The sequence below is a fragment of the Cetorhinus maximus genome, chromosome 7, assembly GCF_964194155.1.
Source record: "Cetorhinus maximus chromosome 7, sCetMax3.hap1.1, whole genome shotgun sequence".
NCBI lineage: Eukaryota > Metazoa > Chordata > Chondrichthyes > Lamniformes > Cetorhinidae > Cetorhinus > Cetorhinus maximus.
In genome coordinates this window covers 74794564-74809546 of record NC_135885.1, presented here as the reverse complement: position 1 = coordinate 74809546, position 14983 = coordinate 74794564, and the positions used below count along the sequence as shown (strand labels likewise).

Below are 14983 nucleotides of genomic sequence, written 5' to 3'. Positions count from 1 at the left end.
TGCTCTCTGGGAAAGAGAATTCCACATACTTAAGACCCTCAGAGAAAAAAATTCTCCATCTTAAACGGGAGACCTTTTATTCCTAAACTATGTCCCCTAGTTTGGTCTCTCCCACAAGAGGGAAACATCCTTTCAGCATCCACCCTGTCAAGTCCCCTCAGGATCTTCCATGTTTCAATAAGATCACCTCTCGTTCTTTTAAACTCCAGTGGGTACAGGTCCAACCTGTTCAGCCTTTCTTCAGCGGATAAGTCCTTTGTCCCAGGAATGAGTCGAGTGGACCTTCTCTGTACTGCTTCCGATGCAGTTACATCCTTTTTCAAATAAGGAGACCAAAACTGTACATAGTATTCCAGATGTGGTCTCACCAATTCCCTGTACAGCTGCAGTAAAACTTCCCTACTTTTATATTCTATTCCTCGTGCAATAAACACCAACATTCCATTTGCCTTCCTAATCACTTGCTGTACCTGCATATTAACTATTTTTGTGACTCATGTACCAGGACTTCCTGCCAACATGGACAAGTGAACATTTCCCCACATTATACTCCATCTGCCAGATTTTTGCCCACTCACTTAATCTGTCCATATACTTTGCACATTCTCCACATCCTCTTGACAGCTTACTTTCCTAACTATCTTGTTGACGTCAGCAAAATTAACTAGCATAATTTTGGTCCCTTTATCCAAACCATTGATTATAATTGTTGAGGCCCCAGCACTGGTTGCTAGTTAGAGCTTGCCAACCCCATTTATCCCCACTGTCTGCTTCCTGTTAACCAATCCTTTATCTATGCTAATATGTTACCCCACTGCGCGATGTTCGTTCACCTTGTGTAGTACCTTTGATGTGGCACTTATCAAATGCCTTTGGAAATCCAAGTACACCACATCTACCGGTTCCGCTTTAACCATCTTGAATGTTCGTCAATAAACTCTAACAGATTAGTTGAGCATTATTTCCCTTTCACAAAGTCATGTTGACTCTACCCGGTTACATCATGATTTTCTAAGTATCCTACTATAACCCCTTACTATAACCTCCTAAATAATGGATTCTTGGAGGTCATTGATGAAGCAGCTAAAGATGTTTGGGTCTAGGACATTACCATGAGGAATTCTGCAGCGATGTCCCAGGACTGAGGTGCTTAACCTCCGACAACCACAACCATCTTCCTTTGTGCTTGGTATGATTCCAACCAGTGGAGAATTTTCCTCCTGATTCCCATTGACTTCAGTTTTGCTAGGAGTCCTTGATGTCACACTCGGTCAAATGCTGCCTTGATGTCAAGGGCAGTCACTCTCACCTCACCACCTGAGATTCAGCTCTTTTGTCCATGTTTGGATCAAGGCTGCAATGAGGTCAGGAGCTGAGTGGCCCTGGCAGAACCCAAACTGCTGGTGAGCAGGTTATTGTTGAGTAAATGCCACTTGATAGCACTGTTGACGACACCTTCCATGTCTTTGATGATTTGAGAGTAGACTGATGGGGCGATAATTAGCTGGGTTGGATTAGTACTGCTTTTTGTGTACAGGAGACACCTGGGCAAATTTCCATGTTGCCACATAGGTGCCAATGTTGTAGCTGTACTGGAATCGCTAAGCCAGGGGCATGGCTAGTTCTGAAGCACAAGTCTTCAGTGCTATTGCTGGAATGTTGTCAGGGCCCATATCCTTTGCAGTATCCAGTGCCTTCAGCCATTTCTTGATATCATGTGGAGTGAATTGAATTAGCTGAAGACTAGCACCTGTGATGCTGGGGACCTTTGGGAGTAGGTTCTTTTGAATAGTGCCATTAGATCTTCAAGCCCAGCCAAGATGACAGATTGGGCATCGGTTTAACATTTCATCTAAAAGATAGCAATTTCAATCATGTAGTGCTACATTGGCACTGCACCCCCAACAATGCAGCGCTGTCCATGTCAATCTGGATTATGTGCTTGGGTCCCTAGAGTGGGTTGAACTCTCAATCGGTTGGTGGACAAAGGCGCTACCTGAGCCGAGACTGACTGACTGTCGAAACTGGCTTGTAGTGGATGTTAATCCCAGCAATTAAGGAAATTAAGCTTATATCAATGGTTAAGATTTAATTTGGATGCTTGATAGATGGTTATTTTTGTTGTGCAAGTACCGTGTAAGTTCAGACAAGTTCTCACTTTTAAATTTCAACTAATACTGTAATCAGTCGAAGTGAACCAAAGGATGCCAGTGAAGAGCCTTGGTCTCCTATGGTTCTTATGAATTGTGATTGATTTTTTAAAGCTGTAATGAGTTCTTTTGAGCAAATATTGGAAACTGCCTATGTGAGAACTGAAGAGACGAAAACCACTTTAAAGACATTTGATAATATCTGTACTTACATTTCCTGCATTCAACACCCTCACCCAGTTAAGTCCTTTTCATTGTTGCCATCCTTAAATGTATGTTCCACTTAAACCTCTGGTTAATTTTCCACATGTCAGTTGGATGCCAGTGTTGTAGCTGTACTGGAACAGTGGCTAGTGGTGTGGCTGGTTCTGGAGCACAAGTCTTCAGCACTACAGCTTTGATGTTGTGGAGGGCCAAATGCTTCCTGCACCCAATGCCTTAAGCAGTTTCTTGATATAATGTATATAATGTAATAAAACTGAATTGTTTGAAGACTGGAATCCTAAGATGGCGGAGGCAGAGATGAATCATCTACTTGGCGCTTCTGGCTGAAGATGGTTGCAAACTCTTCAGCCTTAGTTTTTGTGCGTACTGGATTCCTCATTCCTGTTTCATTGTACACCACCATTCATGACTGGATGTGACTGCACTTCAGAACTTTAATCTGGCCTGTTGGTTGTGGGATCGCTTGTCTATAGCATGCTGCTTCCGTTCCATGGTGCTACTGAGCCATGTTTCATTCTATGCATTTACTGTTCTCAGTGGTTCTTTCAAGTGGAGTTCAACATGAAGATGTATGATTCATAACCTGAGAAGCCCAGTAGGTGAGCATTAGCAAGAGGCTTCCTTGTCCGTGTTTGACCTGATGCTGTGAGACTTCATTGGATCTGGAGTCAATGTTGAGGACTCCCAGAGTCTGGGCTGCTCAATCATCTGAAGTCTCACCAAGCCTGACAGATGTCATCCTCGATTCCAAGGGACCACCGACGATGACCGCTTCTGCTGGATCCGTCCTGTCAGTGGGGCAAGACATATTTGGGGTCGGTGACAGTGGAGTCTGGGACATTGGCTGTTGGATATGATTTTGAGAATATGGACGTGGTTCAGTTGGTGGCAGTCTTGTTTCTGAGTCAGAAGGTTGTGGGCTGAAGTCCTTTTCCAGGTTTGGAACACCAAAATCAAGGCTAATGTTCCAGTTAGTACTGAGTGTGCTGCGCTGCTGGAGGTGCTGTCGTTCTCCTAAAACATTAAACTGAGGCCCTATCTTCCCTTGGGTGGACGTTAAAGGATTCCATGGCACTACCTTGAAGGCCGGGGCATTGTCCCTGATGTCCTGGTCAATATTCCTCAATCAACATCACAAAAACAGGTTATTTGGTCATTATCACATTGCTCTTGGTGGGAGCTTGTTGCACACAAATCGGCTGCCACTTTTTCCTACATTACAGCAGTGATTATGTGTAAAGTACTTAATTTGCTGCAAAGCCCTTTGGGACTGTTGGTGTTCTGTCACAAAAGGCACTATGTAAATGCAAGTCTTTTTCTGCTGCTTGACAAGTCTGTGGGACACACCCACTTTTGGCACAAGTCCCCAGAAGTTGGGGAAGAGGACTTTGTAGGGTCACCTGGGTATACTTTTGTCATGTCAGAATCTGGCACCTGTATTGATGGGGTGCTCCATCCGGTTTTATTCTTATGCTTTGTAGTGCTTTAATACAGTTGAATGGCTTGTTAGGTAATTTCAGTGGCAGTAAAGAGTCAATCAAATTGCTGTGGGTTTGGAGTCACACGTAAACCAGACCTGGTAGGAGCAGCAGATTCCTTTCCCAAAAGAACATTAGTGAACCAGATGGGTCTTCACAACAATCTGGCATTTACATGGTCACCATTGCTGATGCCAGCTTTTTTCCAGATTTTTATTTAATTAAATTTAAATTGGCCAGCTGCTATGTAATGTATTTGAACATGTTACTGGATCATTAGTCATGGTCTCTGGATTGCTAGTCTAGCAGCACAACCACAATGCCACTGTACCCCTAGTTCTCTGAATACTTTCTTGACTAGCTTTGAATACTATCCCCCTCCCTTTCAAAACGACAACCGTTTTCCCCTCCTCAGAAAAGTTAGTGTCAACCCTGTTGTCCTTGCAAATTATCACACATCTTCTCTCAAGTTCTTCATTGTTGTAACTGCCCTAAATCCTTGCCCGTTTCTCATATAACTCTGAACCTATCCAATCTAGTTTCTGCCTCACCTGCAACATCGAAATGGCACTAACCAAAATTACTGATGACTAATTATGTAGTTGTTATTTATGATGCTTCGTCATCCTTGACCCCTCTGTAGTCTTTGACACAGTCGATCACTCCATTCTTCTCCAATGCCTCACCTCTTTTGTCCAGCTCCGTGGCAGTGCCCTCACCTGGTCCTATTGTAAGCTATTCATTCACAGCTAGCATATCTCCAGCACTAGCTTTTTCTAACCTCTCACACCATTAACTGTGGAATTACCCAAGGATCGACTATATGTTGCCCCATTGTGGAGATCATTTGCAGACATGGGATGAGTTTTCACATGTCCTGTTGACAACTATCTCTGCTTCTTTCAACCCATCCATTGCTTTTGCTTGTACAACATCTAGTAGGTTTTGCCCATCTTCATGCCCATTGTGTCCAGTTCAACTAGATTGTTCGGGACATTGGGGTTCTATATGACACGAAGTTGAGCTTCTGATCCCATATCCTATCCATCAAAAATTTTGCCTGCTAGCACTTCCATAACATGATCTGTCTCTTTCTCTGCCCTTGCCCCTGCCCGTTTTTCCGTTTGTCTGTTGCTAAAGCTCTCACCCATCTCCAGACTTGACTATTATAACACCTTTCTGGGTTTTTATTCTGTAAATTATAACACATTCAACATTTTGCCCTTATCATGTCATATCCTGAGCTGTCCCACTTGCCCATCACCATTGTGACCTACTTTGGATCCTAGTCACTCAAGGCTTCACAATTAAAATTTCTGTCCTCTTAAAATCTCTTCATGGTCTCCTTCCCATTTCTGTAATCTGCTCCATTTCTACTGCTGGCATCAAACTCTTCATCCCTTTCATTCAGGCCTCTGCACACCCTTGTATTTTCAATTTTCCTCATCATTCACAGTCTCGAGTTGAACCAAATTGTTTGCAATTTTGGAATTCTATTTGACCCAGTATCTACTCCATCACAAGGACTGCCAGCATCGATTTCTGTACCACTGCTCATCTGCCATTAAAACCCTTGTGCATGATTTTCATCTCTAGACTTGACTGTTCTAATGCTGTCCGTGCTGCCCTTCACAACAATCAACTTCAGTTCGTTCAAATCTCTGAACATGCTATGCTGCAACAAGTCCTACTCGTCACTCTGGTAGTTGCTGACCTACATCACCACCTCATCCTTCAGTGCCTTAAATTTAACATTCGCAACCCTGTATCTTTGCTCTCCCCTTTCCCTGTAATCATGTCACCCCTGAAACCTGCATTCCATTGACTTCTTGTTCATTCTCCTTGCCTGCCCCGCCGCCCCAATGCTTTATTCCCTCCATTAATAACTCTGCCTTCAGCAATGTAGACTCCACATTCTGAATACCGTCGCTCAGCTGACATTTATATACTACCTTTTAATATAGAAAAAGCCACACAGCACTTTGAGCCATAATCCAAGTATAGGATACTGAGCCAAAAGAAATATTATGAGGGGGTGACCAAAAGCTTGGTCAAAGAGGTGGCTTTGAAGGAGGGTCTAGAAGCAGGCGGAAAGGTTTTGGAATGGAATTGTAGAGAATGTCAGGCAGGCGCCAATAGTGAGGCAGAAGTGGGTGAGAGGCCAGGGTCTGAGGAAAAAGGAATTGACAGTTTTGTTGAAGGAAATTGTGCAGATAGGGAAGATTAATGCTATTAAACGATTTAAGCTGAGAATTTAATAGTGTTATTGCCAATAAGCTGTCCCTCCCTTTTTTCCCCTCGTGTGCTCTGCTTTACTTCCCCACCGATAAGGCAGTTCTGGACCAAAAGAATGGGAAATTGTAAGTTTCTTTTGGCATTCTTCCCATGTGGGTGTACTATGTTGGGCAATGCCAAAACTTTGATGCTTTCCTTATTCTGAAAACCATGCTTCAGTATTTTCCTGAGATGTACTCTAGTTGGGTGCCATGCTTTTGTATTTTTTCAACGTCTCACAGCTAGAAGGAGCTAATTTATATTGTGACCTAGTTTTCCTAATTTATATTGTGACCTAGGAAAAAGTAGTGAAGGGTGCCACTTTGCTTAACAGCCCCTTGCTGGTGTTGCAGTGCTCTTTGTTTTTGTACTTTGAAGTATTATATTGACTTAGGTTGTCCTATCCCTACTCCTCCAGAAACTGCATTGGTTCTACTGTACAGTTTTCGTTTTTGAAGGTTAAACTCCTGTAGTTTACAATTTGGCACCTTGTAGTTCCACATGTATTTGAAAAGGAGTAGCACGAATCAGTCAGCTGGGTTAGGTGATTGTGCTAGGCGTTAAGAAAATCTATAGGGGAGTATGCCTAATTGAGTTATCGGAAATTTTACTGCTGAGCTAGAATCTGCTTCCTGTGTTTATATTGTTGGTTTCTACAATGACCACGTCATCATGTATGGCACTTAAGTCTTGTTTTTTACCCTAAAATATTGCACCAACTTGGTTTAGGTTTTCTTTTTGATTTAGTAAGCGTAACTGAAACCTAAGATTTTTTAAAATTGAAGTTTGAAATCAACCAGTATAAATAAGTGTATAGTTCAAGAATTATGATGTTGGTGGTTAATGCATAATATAACACCATGGCGCAAGTATCGAACAAGCCTTCTGAAAATCCATTTGAATATAAAATAGAAAGGACAAGGATTGATGTTACAAAGCTAATTTTTGCTTTGAGATGAGACTATTCACTAATTGCTGTGTGCTCTTTTTCAGATCTGATTCAGTGTACAAATGAGATGAATGTAAACATACCTCAGCTGGCAGACAGCCTTTTTGAAAGAACTACAAACAGCAGCTGGGTGGTGGTTTTCAAATCTCTCATCACAACCCATCAAATGATGGTTTATGGAAATGAGGCAAGTCTTTGAAAATACTTAAATCTTTGGTTGTGGAAGGCAAATTAAATGTATGGGTGAATGTTTCTGTTTTAATGGTCATCTTCTAAGAAGCTCTGAGGTTGTGGTTTTGAAATAATGAATCAAAGTGTGAAAACCCAGGTTATCTTTTGGCTTTTCCAAATGGAAGAGGCATCATGTTCTAACACTGACTATTTTTCAAAGGTTCCTGCTGCATCCCCCACAAATCATTTCCTTATCTCTAATATGTCGTAAGACTATATGCTATTCTTTGCTGGGAGCATATAAGCAAGAAAGAGCTTGCATTTATATAGTGCCTTTCACATCCTCAAGACATCCCAAAGCACTTCATAGCCACATAACTTCTTTTTTTGAAGGGCAGTCACTGTTTTGTAACAAATACAGTAGCTAATTTGCTCATGGTGAGAGAGATGCATGTTCAGTTAATGTGTTTTGGCAGAGAAATGTTGCTCTGGAGAACTCCCTGCTCCACTTCGAATGGTGAGAGTGTATTCTTTACTTCCACCTGAACAAGCAGATAGTGTCTGTTTTATATTCCCTTGACTGCACTTGAGTGTCAGGCTAGGTTACATACTCAATTCCTGGAATGTGGCTTAAACTTGCAACCATTTGAGTCAGATGAATGTTACCACTAAGCCAAGCTGTTAGAAAGATGACTGCCTGGATTTCTGCTAATCTTACTTTTGAGTTAAACATTGTTAGATGCAACAAAAGATGTCCTCTCTTGACACTTCATCCAAATGGTGCAGAAAAAAATGTGAAATTACAAGTGTAGGGAAACATATTTTAGGTAATGTCTATTATGACATAACTCCTTTTGAACACCAAAGCATGTATACCAGTGTTGTCAGCTCCAGAACCATATTGTCAGCTTGGGTGAAGTAGATTGTGCAAGTTCTGGGCCTTGTGTAACCATTTCATACCCCTTTAACATATAATTATGGAAGCTATTTGTGTGTGTGATTTTTTTTTTGGAGGTGAGGGAAGAAATGTTGTTCAAGCAGAAACTAATTTTTTTTAACTTGTATAGCGTTTTATCCAGTACCTTGCTTCAAGAAACACCTTGTTCAACCTGAACAATTTTCTAGATAAAAGTGGGTTACAAGGTGAGTGTGAATTTAATTTTATGGTTTGTTTTAAAGTTACCTTTCAACCTTTTGACTATCGTAAAATTATTTATATCGGAAAGCAATTTAAAGGTGCAGCCACTTTCATGCTAACAATGTATCAATATGTAGTGCTACCATTCTTTGTTGCTGAGAGTGTTTGCCTGATTTTTAAAAGGCGTGAAGAAATAATTCCAAGAGGCTGGTTCCAATTTCTGTGTGTGATCATTTGTTCTAAAGTAACAATTGCTGTAAGCTCAGAAATTTTGGCTCCTGGTCAAATTGATTCTTAAAAATATTGCAACTTGTACTTTATTCTGCAAATACAGTGGGCCATAACTTTCAAGCTCCATGGCAGTGTAACTGTGTGTGTACCCCAAAGAAAGATATACACTAGGGATCGCCCCCTGGAAGGTTCCAAGTAAGGATTGCATGGCAGTTGTCTGGGAATTTCAAACCTTCCGCTAATTGTCCTGTGCTGGGAACCATCCAAAAATTGCAATTTAGAACTGTCCGAAGTTTGTGATTTATGTAAGATCAATAGTTAGAATTAAAACCACTTCTAGCTTCTGGGTACCTATTGTACAGACCCATATTGACTCCGCCCATGGGACTCCCCCCGAACCTCCAGGGCAGTTCCCTACCACATGACTACTGCGCCCAGGCCCGATCTGACTCCTTGCCCTGCCCCAAATTCTAATCATTTACCTGACAAACCCACCTTCTCCTTGGCATAAAAGTGGTTGCAGCTTTAAGTTCACCTGATTTGCGGCAGCCAGTGCCGTTAAAAAAGGGAGCAAGGCCCCCTTTCGTCTGATTCAGCAGCACTCGACTGAAGGCTTCAGGAGCGCAATGCCCTGCATAGTTCTCGCCTGGCCTGAGTCAGAAGGTGGGGTGAGACAGGATCGAAAAAGTTTCCAGTTAAGGAAGTAGGAGTGGTGTGACAATCCGAAGGTCAGGCCCAGTATTTCTAATGTTTCCCTTGTTCTCCAAGCCCTATTATTTCCAAGCTGATAAATTTTAACAAAGTTTTGATCACTTCAAATGCTGCTTATTGAGACCTGATGATAAAGCTGATTCATTCAATCTAACCTAATTTTCAGGCAAAATAGTGGGCATCAGATTTAATATTGGTTGGTGGTGATTTAGTTGTGTGTTGTTAAATGTAAATTGAAATTTGAGAGAGAAGGATGGGAGAGGCATGCAGTAAACTGATAGTGACATACAAGTCCAAATGATGCTCTCTAGCATGTTCAAAATTTGAATATAATTGTGGTACTGAAGAATTCATTATCGATAGAAATGGAAGGTCAGACAAACAGAATTTTAACAAGGAAAAATAGTTAGAATTTAAAATTATTCAAAAATTTTAGTTATTTAACTGTCTATGTAATTTGGGCAAGTTGTAAAATCCCACAGAGAATTTTTTCTGAACTTTGGAGATTTAAAGTCTTTAATGCAAATAACCACACACATGTTGAATGTATAATGCTTCAATACAGTGCTCCTTGGACTACTTTCCCCACTTGTACATCAACCTCATTCGCAATTGATGTGTTTTGCAGTCATTTCAGTGGACAAGGAGAGAGGTAAAATTAGTGGCAAGCGTGCATCAGCGGTTTATCAAAGACTGAATGTCAGGCAACCAGTCTGACGACGTAGCAGTGATGAAGTGTACAAGCTGATGCTGTTGCCCCAGAAGATGCCATCAAGGGGCAGTATATAGATAAAGAGATGGAAACAAGGATTGATTCTTTAGGGTACTATATGTAATGGTGTCAGAGTGGGAAGATAAGCCACTGCTAGAAATGCTTTGGGTTACTGCCAAATAGATAGGAATAGAACCAAGCAGTAGAAGTTGCAACAAACTGAATAGCAAGGAGGTGGTGTTGGAGGATGGTGCAATTGACTGTGTCAAAGAATGTAAAGAGAATAAAGGATGATGCATCACATTTGTAGTAGCAGAGATATTGTTTGTTACTTTGATTAAGGCAGTTTAAGTGCTGAAAGTCATTAGTGAATTCACTGATGATCAAAAAATCAATAGAAGTACTAGAAATTCTTCTAAGTGGAGGACCGACCAATGGCTTGGCTACCTTAAAATAAAAGCAAAAAACTGCGGATGCTGGAAATCGAAAACAAAAACAAAATACCTGGAAAAACGCAGCAGGTCTGGCAGCATCTGTGGAGAGGAGCACAGTTAACGTTTCGAGTCCGAATGACCCTTCAACAGAACTAAGTAAAAATAGAAAAGAGGTGAAATATGAGTTGGTTTAAGGGGGGTTGGGTGGGACAAGAAGAGCTGGATAGAAGGCCAGTGATGGGTGGAGATAACCAAAAGATGTCTCAGACAAAAGGGCAAAGAGGTGTTGAAGGTGGTGATATTATCTAAAGGAATGTGCTAATTAAGGGTAGAAAGCAGGACGAGCAAGATACAGATAGCCCTAGTGGGGGTGGGGTGGGGGGGAAAGGATCGAAATAGACTAAAAGGTAGAGATAAAACAATGGATGGAAATACACTTAAAAATGATGGAAGTAGGTGGGAAAAGAAAAATCTATATAAATTATTGGAAAAAACAAAAAGGAGGGGGAAAATTGGAAAGGGGGTGGGGATGGAGGAGAGAGTTCATGATCTAAAATTGTTGAACTCAATATTCAGTCCGGAAGGCTGTAAAGTGCCTAGTCGGAAGATGAGGTGCTGGAAGAACAGCATGATGAGGAAAGCTTTTCTAAGGATTTTATGCTTCTGCCAACTTTTCTGGGCATACTTCTTGGAAAGATGGCTGGTGTAGATCAGGCGCAATTACCAAGCCAAGGGTCCTCAATATTTGTTTATACTTCGAGAATATTTAATTTCTTGGAGAGTAGCAGTGAATGTAATGACATTTAATTTTCCTCAAATGAATTATTGACTTGTGATCTCAATGCTAAAGATCACTGTTCACTGTTCAAGGGTATATGGAGCTAGGTCGCAGATCAGCCATGATTTCATTGAATGGCAGAACAGGCTTGAGGGGCTAAATGCCCTACACCTATTTCCATGTTCCGCTCCAAATATGTTGAAATAAGTATTTGTTATCGTGACCCTCTGTATGCTCTGATGTAGTCACCTATTTATTAGATATGGCACGAGACCAGCTTTTCAATGTGGCATTTGGGTAGCAAAGTTTAAAAATATCCCAGGCTAAGTCAAATTATTTTGTTGCTGGACTCCTTAGCTAAAGATTTGAGGATGAATTATAGGGGGAAGCTGTGTGGATTATGAAAAGAAAATCATTAATTCAAGCCACTGAATCATCTTAAATGCATAATAGTGGCTCTATGCTGATTTGCCTTAAGTATGTGAAAAGTAACCTTGTTTGGTTAATGGAACTATTATGCCTAAAACATGTAATCGATTAATATTACTGCATTGTTTGTTTCTTGGAATCTGGTCTCTACCTCTTGTACGTACAAGACAACTGCATATAAATATTTCGCAATTGTTTATAAATGACATGACTTTGTAGCTTTTAATGACCATGAAAAACAAGCATTTACTAGCTTTGATATTTATTTTGTAACATTGATATTTTATGTTTAAGGATATGATATGTCTACTTTCATCCGGCGATATAGTAGATACCTAAATGAAAAGGCAGTCTCCTACAGACAGGTTGCTTTTGACTTCACAAAGGTGAAAAGAGGGTAAGGACTACTAACAATCGATGGTAATATAATACTCTCAAATATTGATTTTCCTTTTTTGTTTACATAGGTAGATGTAGCTCAATGAGAGCTAATATTTGAGTTATGTTGCATTTGCTGAACATTCATTTTGAGCTATGTCAACTGCAAATATGTTGCCCATATCTTGATAACCCCAATTAAGTATTAGATTTATATCACGGTGGACAACAAACAAATGGTTTCCTCACTGTGAAGGCAGTGACTGATGCTTCGTTCCTACCTTTTTGCATCTCACCCAAGTAGCCATTTTTCATGGTGATTATCAGTAAGCAATTTGACACGGTGAGATGTTAGGCATCTGGTTCAATTTTCACCCAAATTAAAGCTGCAGTGTTAACACATAATACAGTATATGGGTTTAAATGTTGTAAGAGAATCTTGAATGTATTGATTGGAAGATTAAAGGGGTACCTGTGCCAGTTATTTTATTAGAGGATACTGCCTTCATTTGCAATGGATTCCTATCTCTGGGGCTATGCAAAGAAAGGATGAATGGTAGTACATTATTTCTTCAATAACGGTAATGTCTCAGTGCAGATTCAGCTGTAGTCAGAAGATTGGTGGCAACAGTTAGTAGCAGTCGGAACCTGGAATATATGAATAGGAGTTCATGGATTAGCTGACAAGTAGGTTGTTTTGCCTATGTTCTAGTGGGGGTCACTTATCAGTGATCAGGGTTGATATCTTGCCTTTTGAAAATTTTGTCCCCCAAATGTCCCCCTGGGGACACAGATCATCTGTAGACACTTCACTGGATCAGCTAACTTAAATAAATACCAAGGAATAAACCTGGAAACCATGCATTTTCCCTTGAAGTCATCAGTAGAATTTGCTTTTAAAAATATAAATCAAAACAAATCAATTTCTGTCAGTTATTAACTGGATTTGCATATATTTATGAGGGGTGTGGAATATTGGCAGTTATGGATTTAGAAATGAAGAAGGACAAAAAAACACTCTTGCAAGCATATGTGTCAAATTTACAGTTCTCTTTCTTTTAAAAAAAATTTCAATAATCACATCAGCTATGTAGTTTTCCCTGTCTAGAAAAGCATATGGGTCAGCTACTTCACGTTTCTGCCCTTTCTGCAGTAGCTGCATTTCAAAGCAATTTGTGGCATGTGAAGCACATGGGAATGTTTCGGCACTAAAGTTAAGGTTAGAAGAATTTTTTCATATGAAGGCTTAGAATATAGAAAGCATCTTCGAATGGTTGTTGAAGCCAATTGTACCATTTTATGAAAAAAATTGGATAAATAGCTTAGGAATAACATTAGTAAAAGGTACTGGGAATAAGCAGGTACGTAGAATTAACACGGGCATGCTCAGCTAATTGATTGCTCCTATTCTGAGTCTGATGTGTAAAATGGCTCCCTGTGCATCATTTTTGAAGGTCTAGGGCAATCAACAGTGCCTACTTTGGATCTAAAACTATAATGCAAAGATTACTATAAGTGCTTTACTTGAAATGAATTGCTTTGAAATGCAACCATTATTCAGTGTAAGAACCCCATTCTTAATGTTTGTTCACTCATCAATCAGTACAAATTATCTTATGAACTTTTCTCAAAAACTTAAATGCTACTATGTGATCTCCCTTAACCACCTTTAGTATATTCAGAGTCTTAGGTTTTCAAATCTCTGAACATAACTGTACCCTTGTTCTAGTAATTCCATATGCACCTGTTTCCGTGACTTCAACATCCTTTCAATAATGAACTGTCCAAAATTTGTACACCCTGCACCAATTGTGGGCCAACCAATATCCGGTATAGATTCAGCATCCCCTTCTTGTTTATATTGATTACTACTAAATATAAATCCAGAATGTCATGAAATGAATTTTGGGCAACCTTGTTTCAGTTGCTAGTTGACATGGGCCTATAGTGTAGACTGTTCCTAATTTTCCACTAATTGGCAAATGTTACAAAGATAACAAAATAATTGACTCCATTTTAACATTTTTCTGCTAGACCAAGAACAACACCCCTGTTCATAGTTCAGGAATGATGGAAGTGTAATTGGCTCATTGCATATTTCCCAGATATGTTTTACCACATAGAGGTGCTTTGTGGAAGGCTTTTACACTGTATCTCTAATCTGTAGGTAATGTAAGCATGTTTTAGTCATTATATTACTAGCTTCGTCAAAACTGCAGAGTAGTGTGTTTAATCATACTGGCTTTCCTGCCTACAAATTATTTCAGACTTCTTTTCTGTAACCACTTTACATTTAATACATACTTATTTTGTCAGGGCTGATGGAGTGATGAGAACAATGAGTACAGAGAAATTGCTAAAGACTATGCCCATTATACAGAATCAGATGGACGCACTGCTGGACTTCAATGTGAGTTTTGACTCTAGCATATAAACTTGCTTTTGGATGTAGTAGCTTCAGTGGTTTTCAGGTCCACCTATAAATTTATGTAAATGTAATGATTGAGAAAGCAGGAGGTAAAAGACTAAATAGTTGACTGAGTACATAATCAGAATTTAGAGATCAGTATACATTCTTATTAGATCCCAAATTTAATGCTTCTATAATTGTATAGCTCAGTTTTGCTTTTTCTTTTAACTAACAAGCAAGGTTCACAACAAACGGACATCTTGGGACGTTTTACTATGCCTTTATAATAGGATTTTACTTCTATGGATATTGTTCTTGGGTTGCATCTGTCAGATGAGTCCTTTGCTAAAATGTCTTCCTTGAACTGGCAGACCAATCCAGAGATATGCCCATTTGCTGCATCTTTTTAAATCTCTGGAGACTGCTTTGATTCTTGGTAATCTGGTAAAATTTCATTATTTACTTACTTTAGTTTGTTGCCATCTATATTTCTTTACTCCTCTTCCTTTTTAAAT

The 14983-nt window shown here is 39.9% G+C and overlaps 1 protein-coding gene across 14 annotated transcripts in view; it reads left to right on the top strand.

The window, feature by feature from the left end:
* The window catches only part of picalma (phosphatidylinositol binding clathrin assembly protein a), a 142019-nt gene that overhangs the window by 20940 nt on the left and 106096 nt on the right, over window positions 1-14983 (top strand). For all 14 annotated transcript variants that reach the window (XM_078545732.1, XM_078545731.1, XM_078545730.1 and 11 more), the window contains exons 2-5: window positions 7121-7263; window positions 8315-8390; window positions 11975-12077; window positions 14375-14468. In XM_078545732.1, the coding sequence (XP_078401858.1) occupies window positions 7121-7263; window positions 8315-8390; window positions 11975-12077; window positions 14375-14468 (416 nt within the window). The remainder of the gene's footprint in view (window positions 1-7120; window positions 7264-8314; window positions 8391-11974; window positions 12078-14374; window positions 14469-14983) is intronic.